Genomic DNA, 12,911 nt, shown 5'->3' with positions numbered 1-12,911 from the left:
GACAGTGAGATCTCCTGATTTCAACACTGGTTCCAATTTCCTCCCTCTCCCTGAATCCACATCATTTGCAATGTGATTTCATAGCTCTTCCCATAAAAATTGTGCTATTTTCCCTTTTCTTTGGACTGGGGCTCACAGTGTGACCTGCATGGGCCCAGAAAGCAGTGGGAGTGATGGTTACCTATTCCAAGCCTGACCCTTAGGAAGCACTGTGTGCTTTTCTTCCTCACGGGGTCTTATCGTCCAGATGTACACCAGCTGGGCTATTTTCCTGGAGAGGAAACTTGGAAAAGAGCCCCATTGTCCCAGCTGAGGTCATCCTAGATCAGCCTCAGCCAACTGACTCAGCCACACAGACAAGAGAGCCCAGCTAAGATCAATGGAGCTCCCAGCTCAACTGTAGACTTGTGAGCAATAATGCACACCTATTATATTGCTACATTACAAAGGTGGAAAACTCAGTGACTTAACATAATAATCGATACATATGATATGAACTTGGTGAATGGTAAAATGGAGGGCTTTTAAATGGGAAAATGAGTTACATTCTTATTGTTTTAGAATACTTGGTTAGAACTTAATACATAAACAACAAGGACTTAGTCTATAGTACAGGGAACTATACTCAATATTTTGTAATAATCCAGATAAAGGATATATATGTATGTATAACTTAAACACTTTTATGTACATCCGAAATGAACATAACATTGTAAATCAACTACACTTCAAAAAAAGTTAAAACAAAACTTTAGCATTAGGCCATTTTCTGCCAGTTCCTTGGGCACATTACCTTGGATGAGAAATAACTTTCTTTTAACCCTAATTTCCTTACACTGAGAAAGGAGACTCTGATCCTTGTCCTCTTTAACTGTTAATAATTCAATTGCTCTAAGTATTAAATAAGATAACTTGCTTGCAAATAAAATCTATAATTAGAACTATGTGTAACACCTCTCAATAACCACAACAACAAAAGAAACAAGAATGATTATAATTCTTAAAACAACTGAAACTTTGTACTGTAACATGAAATATGAAGCTTTTGTAGACAGGAAGACTGAAAGGTTTTCCTGCATCTCATATGGGCTTTCATGTTAGGAAGTGACTTGTCCAAGTGAGCAAAGGTGGCACAGAACCAGAGGAAGAAAGACACAGAAGATCTGATCAGAATCAGTCCAGAGACCTGCTAAACAGTGTCCTACAGCAGGAAAACCTGGGCTCTGCATCATGTATGCTGCTGCTGCTGCTGCTAAGTCACTTCAGTTGTGTCCGACTCTGTGCGACCCCATAGACGGCAGCCCACCAGGCTCCCCTGTCCCTGGGATTCTCCAAGCAAGAACACTGGAGTGGGTTGCCATTTCCTTCTCCAATGCATGAAAGTGAAAAGTGAAAGTGAAGTCGCTCAGTCGTGTCTGACTCTTAGCGACCCCATGGACTGCAGCCTACCAAGCTCCTCCATCCATGGGATTTTCCAGGCAAGAGTACTGGAGTGGGGTGCCATTGCCTTCTCCCTGCATCATGTATACATGGGGTCAAATTCCATTGCCTCCCTTTCTGTGCCTTTTAGGCATGATTAGCAAAATGATATTGTCACTAAAAAATCAATCTATATTTAATTTAAATTAATTATAAGAAAACTATTATGAATTTCAAAGTGCCAACTCACTGTGGCATGTAGTCATTATTTTCGGGAGATATTGCTAGGAAGGGCACACTTTTTGTTTTTGTACAGATTTTAAGTGAAAGGCAAAGCAAACTAAAATGAAATGAAAGCAATGATGCTGTAGCTGTTAATAGAGATCCTTTTAATTTAAAGTTGGAAACTGTTTCCTAAGGTTTATCTTAAATTACAGACTATACGGTAGACAATACAAACTGGACTGATGTAGAACAGAAATAAGAGTAACATCAAACATAGATTACTCTCTGTCCTTTTAGAAATATTCTTCAAAATGAAAGAGATATGTATAATCTTTCCATAGCACTTAACCTATACATCGTGTGGTCATCACTTTCACCATTGTTGATGGTAATTATGTACATAAATCTTACTTGTCTCCAATTTAACCTTCACCAGCACCAGTTATTTTCCTAAATGATGCATCTAATCATGTCACATTCTGAACTCAGGTTTTATATTTGATAAACCTGGTTAACATTGAGTTCTAACTCTGCCCCTGTGAGCTTTATGACTATAGGTACCATTCTTGACTCTGCTAAGCTTCAGAGTCCTTCCTTATCCCCAATGTGGTGACTGGAATTTGAACCTTGTAAGATTACACTACAATATATGGTCCATGAGAGTTGCATTGTTGTTTTTTTTTTTCCTACCTAATCATTGTCATATCCTCCAGGCTGAATACTTGACACATAATAGGTACTCAGGAAACATTTACAGAACCAAGGATTTGGGAAATTATTTGAAATAATCTCAAGAACATATTTAACTAATTATCTGGTATATATGAAGAATTTTTCTTATTTCATACTGTTAAGAGTTACACCCTTTTGCAACTGGATGACTTGGAAATGTGAGAGAATATCTCTGCATTCTCCTTATGCATTTCCAGTTGCACACCCTGTAAATATATTAACTGGATTTTTTAAAGGTTATTAGAAATTAAAAAGGCAAAAAGACCTCTTCAGAAAGAATATATAGAATAGAATCTCATCTAGTAAGTCCATGGCACCTAGAGGCACTTGTGTTGCCCACAATGATAAAGAAGTAACCCCTTTACTGGTGCCTCATCCATCCCTTTCTTAGCAGTTAGCTTTAGTTTTGATCCCAACCCAGGGATTAAATCCAGGTCTCCTGCATTGCAGGAAGATTCTTTACCATCTGAGCCACCAGAGAAGCAAAGTGAAAGTGTCTGTCACTCAGTTGTGTCCGACTCCTTAGACCCCATGGACTGTAGCCTGCCAGTCTCCTCTGTCCATGGGATTTCCCAGGCAAGAATACTGGAATGGGTAGCCATTCCTGTCTCCAGGGGATCTTCCCTGATCCAGGGATTGAACCCAGGTCTCCTACACTGCAGGCAGATTCTTTATCATCTGCGCCATTCGGGAAGCCCTCGAGCCACTACAGAGTATGCCACCATAAAAAGATCTTGGATCCTTTAAAATTCTATAAAGATGGCAATGTTCCAACCTTCTCTGTGGGTAGCAAGCAGAGGCTAAGCTTCTGTTTCCAGTGTTCTGGGAGACAGAACAACTTGAAGCTGAAATCATCACCAGAATCAATCCAGAGCTTAGGAAGTAAGAGTACGGGTCCCAGTGATGCTCCACCCAAGGAATCCTGAGGTGCAACCACAGCAAGAGTGAGTCATGTTGGGCAGGGCTACCTGGAAATGTTCCAATGAAAGCAAAGCATCACAAGGAGAAGAGTAGGCAAGGGCAGAGAGAGGGACTCTGGATTTTCAGATGCCTATATCTTGAACTCACCTATTGAGAAAGGCAGGAAGAATTCCCTTTTCTTAAACTGTCCATTCTCCAGAAAATGCTCTGGATTGAACGTGTCGGAGGTGGCCCACTCTGCGGGATCCCTGTGCAGTGCAGTCAGGTTGGTCAGCACCATGGTACTCTGGAGAAGGCAGAAGAGACTCACAAAGACTTGACACACACAACACGCATGTGCAAAGGGGCAGCAGTTCCCCAGGTTCCCACACCAAGGCTGAGAGCACCCTGAAGTCCCTCACCATCCCCAACCCTCCACCTTCTGAGCCCAACCCTAGGACCTTACTCTTTGCCATGGGAAAGCTTTAGATGATGGACTGAAATTAACTGCTGGGAATTTTATCAGGGGACTGTGATTACTTCTGAGTAAAGAATGGATCTCTGGAAGGACTTCGTGTAGATCTTGGGAGAGAACATGTATGTATCAATGAACGTGTATGAATAATGTTACAGTGGGCAGGCAGTTCTGGACCAAAATCAACTGAGCTGCTCAGTGAAGAGGTAACTATGGGAGCTTCTACAACATGAAATATATCTCATTCATCCAACTTTCTCCCATTAACTTCCATCCATTATCTAGCACACTCCATAGAAGGTTTAATAATAGAATCAGGTCACCCAGTAGAAGGAACCACTATCCTTCCTGAAATGCAGTAAGAAACCCAGGAGTCCTCCTAGGAGCCTCGCTTTCCCTCATTCTGCCTTCATTCCGGAGAAGGCAATGGCCTCCCACTCCAAGTACTTTGGCCTGGAAAATCCCATGGATGGAGGAGCCTGGTGGTCTACAGTCCATGGGGTCGCTCGAGTCGGACACGACTGAGCGACTTCACTTTCACTTTTCTCTTTCATGCATTGGAGAAGGAAATGGCAACCCACTCCAGTGTTCTTGCCTGGAGAATCCCAGGGATGGGGAAGCCTGGTGGGCTGCCGTCTCTGGGGTCGCACAGAGTCGGACACGACTGAAGCGACTTAGCAGCAGCAGCAGCAGCAAAGCAGTCTAGCATCACCTAGCACCACTTTACCACTAGCACCACCAGGGAAGTTCTTACAATTCATATCACATAGTAAAAGCACTGGGAAATGTCATAGCAAAGAAAAGTCAATCTTTGCCTGAACAGGTTTGACCTAGGAATCTGCCTTCTTCACCACAACACATGTTAACATTAATTTGAACTAATTTTCTAAGGACACCAAATGAAGAAAAAAGATCTGGTATCACATCAACAGTAATACATCTCTCTCTCCATTTAAGTGTTTCCCTAAGACAAGAATACATGTGACTTTTCTAGTTGAGATTCCTAGTATTTACAAATAGGAGCTTGAAGACTTTGGCTGTTAGTGAACCTCTAATTACTTTGGGCATGTGGTATCCAGCCAGAGTGGTGTCCAGTGCCACCTCCCGGGGCACGTTCATGGGGATGATGTTTTTCATTCTCAGCACCTTGTGGATGACAGCATTGGTGTAGGCCATGGCGTCTGGAATGGCTGAGTTTGGCTGTTGTGATTGGCCAAGCATGCTGTCAATCTCAGCTTGGACTTTTTCTGAAAAAAGCAGAGGAGCTTCTATTATTCTATTTTCCCATAATGTTCATGCAGGCTGGTCAAACTAAAGAATGGAATAACCAGGATCATAATGGCTAAAGCTATAGTAAGCTTGCCAGACTAGCTCCTCAGGGAGGTATGTGAGTGGGAAGTGGGCCCTGGTGTGAGACAAATCTGGTGGCAAACTCTTGTTCCACAACATGTATGCTGTGAGATCCTAAAGCTCTTTGAGCCTCAGTTTCTTCTCATTATTAGTGATGGTGAATCCAATTTCCCTTTAGGAATATTGAGATTTATACGAACCGATTTATGGAAGCACACTGACCTGGGCCAGGTCCACCCACTGATGCACCGACCTTGGATTTTGGGGTTCAGGGCCATATAGAGAAGTCCCTAGCGCAGGGTGGTTGAAGTTGTCTCTGTTCCAGAAAAGAAGAGGTCCAGGGTGTTGTAGATGAGGTTTTCTTCATGCAAACTTGAATCAGCATTGCCCTTATGCTAGAAAGCACAGGGATTATTGGCTTATTCAGATGGTTCTTGGTTGCCACAACAAAGGGAGCTTCATCCTAAAGAGAACAAGGAAGGAGATCCCTCCGCAGGAGAAATGACTTTCCCTTTGGCCATCTCAGGAGGCAGAGGCTTATTACTGGAGTGTCATTAACATCCTCCTACCCAAATGCTGGAAGGTTTTGTTACCTTTGGTAGATGAAAATTGAGACAGTTATTTTTTTTTACTTCCATAATTTGGGAGAATCTATTATTACACTGGAACACAGCCTTTGGTTCCAATATTAGCCACACCATTCACTATGTGTACAACTTTATAGGAAGTGCTTAAAGCACAGTACAAAGAGACATACTCGAAAATATTACAGATAAATTAGAATAGAATTCTTACAGAATGTTCAAGTGACCCATAGGAAGACCAGAAAGGAGAAATAGAGGAATAAAAAAAGTGAAATAGAAAGTAAATAGTATAATGGCAGACATAATTGTTCAGACCTCAGAAATTGTGCTAAATATAAATGATCTAGATTTATGAATTAAAAGAGAGAGTGGCAGAATGAAAAAAATGACCCACCTATATGTTTCATTTGGCCACCTCATGCAAAGAGTTGACTCATTGGAAAGGACTCTGATGCTGGGAGGGATTGGAAGCGGGAGGAGAAGGGGATGACAGAGGATGAGATGGCTGGATGGCATCACTGACTCGATGGACGTGAGTCTGAGTGAACTCTGGGAGTTGGTGATGGACAGGGAGGCCTGGCGTGCTGCGATTCATGGGGTCGCAAAGAGTCGGACACGGCTGAGCGACTGAACTGAACTGAACTGATATGTTATATGTAAAAACACATTTAAAATATAACCATATAAGTAGGTTAAAAGTGAAAGAATGGAGAAGCATATGCTATGCAAATACTAATCAAAAGAGAGCTGCTGAGGCTAAATTATATTGAATAAAGTTCAGGCAAAGACAATCGTCAGGGATAAAGAAGGACATTATGCAATAATTAAAGAGCCAGTTCACCAAGATAATGTAACCATTTTAATGTGCATGTGCCAAATAAAAGAGCTGCCAAATACATAAAATAAAACTACCAGAACCTACTAGATACAGAAATAAGCCTCTAATTATAGTTAGAAACTTCAACACACCTCTCCCAGTAATTGATAGAAATAGTAGATAAGAAGTCAACAAGGGCATAGAAGCACTAACCAACAAACTCATCTCGTCAGTCTAACTGACATATAGTACAGAATGCTCCACACAGCAACAGCAGGAGACATATTTTTTTCAGGTATGCATGGACTCTATCTTGGGTCATAAAACCAACCTTAATATATTTGTTCAAAGTTGAAATCATATAGTTAAATGTCCTCTGACCCTAATGATCTCCAACTATAAATCATTAACAGGTAAAGAAAACAAGAAAAGCTTCTAATACTTGGAAATTAAACAACATATTTCTCAAAGAAGGGTATACAGGTTTAGGATCTTAGCTTTAAAATTCTATATACTAATCCTGTCACTTAGTGTTACCAACTGGGGTTTCTCCTAGAAAGTGATGAAGCCATCTTCTTCTGAACTTGAGTTTGTAATACAGGCATTTCTAGCGATCTAGAACTATTCTTTGCTGAGTACCAACAATAAGCTATATTAGCTTTGAACATTCCTTTTATTTAATCATCACAACCACCTACCAGTGCTGTTTGTCAGGAAGATACCTGTGCTGAGAGGCAGGGAAGAAGCTGATGATTCTTGAGAGTGTTGGGTGTTGAAGGGAATTTTAAAGAATTCAGAGTGGCCACAGTTATGGAACACTGAGGTAAGAAGACTATCAAGTGGAAAGAGGCTACAAGAAGGGATCCATGTGGCTCCCTTAGGAATATGAACTCTGGGAAGCAGCAGGAAGCACTAAAAAAACCTAGTCAGAGGAACATTTTTAAATGAATACTTTAGTGAGAGTGGATTGTAGATGGAGTAGCCCCTCCTTCTCCTCCCCTCCCCACAACTGGCCCCTAACAGATCCTTTCCCTTTCTGGGCTGTAGCCCAGCCTGCCTGCTATCCACTAGATGTCAGGCATGGGATTCCCTGGAGAACATGCTTAGATATCAGAAAAAGGACAGGCTGGAAGTTTTTTGTTTCATCAACTTAAAGAATATTCACCACCTAAATATTTAAAGTTATGTTTTATTTGGTGGGGATTTTTAGGACTTCCCTGGTGGTTCAGATGGTAAAAGCGTCTGCCTACAATGTTGGAGACCCAGGTTTGCTTTCTGGGCTGGGAAGATCCCCTGGAGAACGAAATGGCAACCCACTCCAGTACTCTTGCCTAGAAAATCCCATGGATGGATGGAAGAGGCAGCTAGGAGTCCATGGGGTAGCAAAGAGTCAGACATGACTGAGCGACTTCACTTTCACTTTACGACTTTAAGTCCAGAAGGCAGCATCTCAAGTAACAGTGAGAGAACTGCTCAGAGGAGGTGAAGATGGGAGCCAGGTTATTTAGAAGTTTTGCAACAAAGGTCAGGTAGTCTCAAAGGCAAAAGATTTTTGTTAATTAAAGGAAATCCAGATATCTCAAGAAATTTAGCACTTTTCTATGTATGGAAAGATGTAAGAGTCTGGGCTCACTGAAATCATTCCTTTGATAGGCACCTCACCTATCTGGGGCCAGTATCCTGTGTCTTCACATCCTGAGATTCCTCGGGGCTCAACATAGGGAGTGGCTGCAGTCTGATGGCTGCTAGGTGGCAGGTATTCTTTTCTTCCTGAGTTCCCTCAAGGTCAATCAGCTCACCGTCTCTGGTGACTGCAATCACTGATGACTCTGACATCCTTTGTTTACTGATACGGCAGGAAATATTCCATTTCTCATGTGTTGGTTCTTTTCCATTGGTTTGTTCGTCTCTCTAGAGAGTCTGTCATTCTCTGAGACCAAGGGGACACTAAGGTTTATGGTTTTATTGTATCTCAGAGAGCTCCAGAGACACTTGAGCTTCTCAATTTTCAATCACCTTCTCACCAAAGGATGGAACCCAGCCTGGTGAACCATCACAAAAACAGCAGCAGCTGACATTTCTTGTGAACTACTTTATAACAAGGCACTGAACTCTCCGCTTTATATAGATTGCTTCAGTAAAAAAAAATTATGTGTATGCATTTTTTGTTCCATCTAGCAGTTAAGGAAAAATAAATATCTTCTCAAAGTCGGGGGGAATTTGTTGTTAGTAGACCTGCCTCACAAGAGATGATTAATAAGTTCTTCAGAAAGAAGGAAAGATATATAGAATACAAACACAGACCTAAACAAAGGACATTAAAGAAAAAAAATTAAATTATTAAATATTATTTGCTTTGACTTGATTGAGCTGATAAAAGTTTGTTCAAAATAATAATAGCAACAATATACTTGGTGATTTCAGCAAATGCAAAGATGATATGAAAGATAAAATGTTGGAAGGGATAGAATTAATTAGGAAAATTCTACTATAAGGTGCTCGCACTACCGATTAAGTAGACTAGTTCTAGCTGAAAGTGGATTTAAATCAGTTGGAAATATATACTGTGAACTGTAGAGCCACAACTGAAATTTTAAAAAAGAAATACAATTGACATGCTAAGACAAAGGGAAAATGGAATTACACAAAATACTCAGTTAAAAGGAGAGAAAAAAGTGAAAAACAAAAAGAAACAAAAATCAAAAGCAATGAACAGAAAACAGCAATGAATATGGTAGATAATAGTCTGTATCAATAACCACACTAAACATTAATATTCTAAACACACTAATGAAAAGACTGTTTGTCAGAGTCCATTAAAGAAAAAAACAAGACCTGTTTCAGATGGTTTTTTTTATAAATGTACAGAAACACAACTGAGTTTTGTAGGTTTTGGATCCTGCAAATTTGCTGAATTAATTTGTTATTTCTAACAGCTTTTGTGTATGTGGTATCTTTGGTGTTTCTTACATATTAATATAAGGGCTTCTCTGGTGGCTCAGAGGTTAAAGCATCTGCCTCCAATGTGGGAGTCCCAGGTTTGGTCCCTGGGTTGGGAAGATCCCCTGGAGAAGGAAATGGTAACCAACTCCAGTATTCTTGCCTGGAGAATCCCATGGACAGAGAAGCCTGGTAAGCTACAGTCCATGGGGTTGCAAAGAGTCGGACACAACTGAGTGACTTCACTTCACTTCTTTACTTCACATATTAATATAGTATCATCTGCACACAGATAAGGAGGGAACACAGCATCACCCTTCAACAGAAAATTGGATTAAAGATTTACTAAGCATGGCCCCTCCCAGCAATTCAGTTCAGTTTAGTCCCTCAGTCATGTCCAACTCTTTGCAGCCATGCACTGCAGCAGGCCAGGCTTCCCTGTCCATTACCAACTCCAGGAGTTTACCAAAACTCACGTCCATTGAGTCGGTGATGCCATCCAACCATCTCATCCTCTGCCGTCCCCTTCTCCTCCTGCCCCCAATCTTTCCCAGCATCAGGGTTTTTCTAATGAGTCAGATCTTCACATCAGGTGGCCAAAGTATTGGTGTTTCAGCTGTAGCATTAGTGCTTCCAATGAATTTCAAGACTGATTTCCTTTAGGATGGACTGGTTTGACTCCTTGTTGTCCAAGGGACTCTCAAGAGTCTTCTCCAACACCACAGTTCAAAAGCATAGGTTCTTCAGCACTCAGCTTTCTTTATAGTCCAACTCTCACATCCATACACGACTACTGGAAAAACCATAGCCTTGACTAGACAGACCTTGGTTGGCAAAGTAATGTCTCTGCTTTTTAACATGCTATCTAGGTTGGTCTGAACGGTTTGCCTTGGAAACGAACAGAGATCATTCTGTGGTTTTTGAGATTGCATCCAAGTACTGCATTTTGGACTCTTTTGTTGACCATGATGGCTACTCCATTTCTTCTAAGAGATTCCTGCCCACAGTAGTAGATATAATGGTCATCTGAGTTACGTTCACCCATTCCAGGCCATTTTAGTTCGCTGATTCCTAGAATGTCGACATTCACTCTTGCCATTTCCTGTTTGACCACTTCAAATTTGCCTTGATTCATGGACCTGACATTCCAGGTTCCTAAGCAATATTGCTCTTTACAGCATTGGATCTTGCTTCTATCACCAGTCACATCCACAACTGGGTATTGTTTTTGCTTTGGCTCCATCCCTTTTATCTTTCTGGAGTTATTTCTCCACTGATCTCCAGTAGCCTATTGGGCACCTACAACCTGGGGAGTTCCTCTTTCAGTATCCTATCATTTTGCCTTTTCATACTGTTTATGAGGTTCTCAAGGCAAGAATATTGATGTGGTTTGCCATTCCCTTCTCCAGTGGACCACATTCTGTCCTTTTAGAACTAACACCCCCAAAAGATGTCCTTTTCATTAAAGGGAACTGGAATGCAAAAGTAGGAAGTCAAGAAACACCTGGAGCAACAGGCAAATTTGGCCTTGGAATACGGAATGAAGCAGGGCAAAGGCTAATAGAGTTTTGCCAAGAGAACACACTGGTTATAATAAACACTCTCTTCCAACAACACAAGAGAAGACTCTACACATGGACATCACCAGATGGTCAACACCAAAAGCAGATAGATTATATTTTTGCAGCCAAAGATGGAGAAGCTCTATACAGTAAGCAAAAACAAGACTGGGAGCTGACTATGGCTCAGATCATAAATTCCTTATTACCAAATACAGACATAAATTGAAGAAAGTAGGGAAAACCAAGAGACCATTCAGTTCAGTTCAGTTCAGATCAGTCGCTCAGTCATGTCCGACTCTTTGTGACCACATGAACTGCAGCACGCCAGGCCTCCCTGTCCATCACCAACTCCTGGAGTTCACTCAAACTCATGTCCATCGAGTCGGTGATGCCATCCAGTCATCTCATCCTCTGTCATCCCCTTCTCCTCCTGCCCCCAATCCCTCCCTGCATCAGAGTCTTTTCCAATGAGTCAACTCTTTGCATGAGGTGGACAAAGTACTGGAGTTTCAGCTTTAGCGTCAGTCCTTCCAAAGAACACCCAGGACTGATCTCCTTTAGAATGGACTGGTTGGATCTCCTTGCAGTCCAAGGGACTCTCAAGTCTTCTCCAACACCACAGTTCAAAAGCATCAATTCTTAAGTGCTCAGCTTTCTTCACCGTCCAACTCTCACATCCATACATGACCACTGGAAAAACCATAGCCTTGACTAGATGGACCTTTGTTGGCAAAGTAATGTCTCTGATTTGAATGTGCTATCTAGGTTGGTCATAACCCTCATTCCAAGGAGTACGCGTCTTTTAATTCCATGCCTGCAATCACCATCTTCAGTGATTTTGGAGCCCAAAAAATAAAGTCTGACACTGTTTCCACTCTTTCCCCATCTTTTTGCCATGAAGTGATGGGACCAGATGCCATGATCTTAGTTTTCTGAATGTTGAGCTTTAAGCCAACTTTTTCAGTCTCCACTTTCACTTTCATCAAGAGGCTCTTTAGTTCTTCTTTACTTCCTGCCATAAGGGTGCTGTCATCTGGATATCTGAGGTTATTGATAATTCTCCTGGAAATCTTGATCCAACTTGTGATTCTTCCAGCCCAGTGTTTCTCATGATGTACTCTGAATAGAAGTTAAATAATCAGGGTGACAATACACAGCCTTGACATACTCCTTTTCCTATTTGGAACCAGTCTGTTGTTCCATGTCCAGTTCTAACTGTTGCTTCCTGACCTGCATATAGGTTTCTCAAGAGGCAGGTCAGGTGGTCTGGTATTCCCATCTCTTAAAAAAATTTCCACAGGTTATTGTGATCCACAAATTCAAATGCTTTGGCATAGTAAATAAAGCAGAAATAGATGTTTTTCTGGAACTCTCTTGCTTTTTTGATGATCCAGTGGATGTTGGCAATTTGATCTCTGGTTCCTTTGCCTTTTCTAAAACCAGCTTGAACATCTGGAAGTTCACAGTTCACATATTGCTGAAGCCTGGCTTGGAGAATTTTGAGCATTACTTTACTAGTATGTGAGATGAGTGCAATTGTGCGGTAGTTCGAGCATTCTTTGGCATTGCCTTTCTTTGGGATTGGAATGAAAACTGACCTATTCCAGTCCTGTGGCCACTGCTGAGTTTTCCAAATTTGCTGGCCTATTGAGTGCAGCACTTTCACAGCATCATCTTTCAGGATTTGAAATAGCTCAACTGGAATTCCATCACCTCCACTAGCTTTGTTCGTAGTGATGCTTTCTAAGGCCCACTTGACTTCACATTCCAGGATATCTGGCTCTGGGTGAGTGATCACACCATCGTGATTATCTGGGTCATGAAGATCTTTTTTGTACAGTTCTTCTGTGTATTCTTGCCACCTCTTAATATCTTCTGCTTCTGTTAGGTCCATACTATTTCTGTCC

At 41.4% G+C, this 12,911-nt stretch overlaps 1 protein-coding gene across 1 annotated transcript in view; it reads right to left on the bottom strand.

Moving 5' to 3' along the window:
- Positions 1–12,911, bottom strand: part of LOC102411225 (cytochrome P450 2J2) — a 53,198-nt gene that overhangs the window by 3,009 nt on the left and 37,278 nt on the right. Inside the window, exons 7-8 of the mRNA XM_044944909.2 lie at positions 4,811–4,998; positions 3,445–3,583 (exon numbers count right to left, since the gene is read on the bottom strand). Coding sequence (XP_044800844.2) covers positions 3,445–3,583; positions 4,811–4,998 — 327 coding nt within the window. The remainder of the gene's footprint in view (positions 1–3,444; positions 3,584–4,810; positions 4,999–12,911) is intronic.

This window comes from Bubalus bubalis, chromosome 6, assembly GCF_019923935.1.
Source record: "Bubalus bubalis isolate 160015118507 breed Murrah chromosome 6, NDDB_SH_1, whole genome shotgun sequence".
NCBI lineage: Eukaryota > Metazoa > Chordata > Mammalia > Artiodactyla > Bovidae > Bubalus > Bubalus bubalis.
This window is presented reverse-complemented; position numbering and strand designations above follow the sequence as displayed.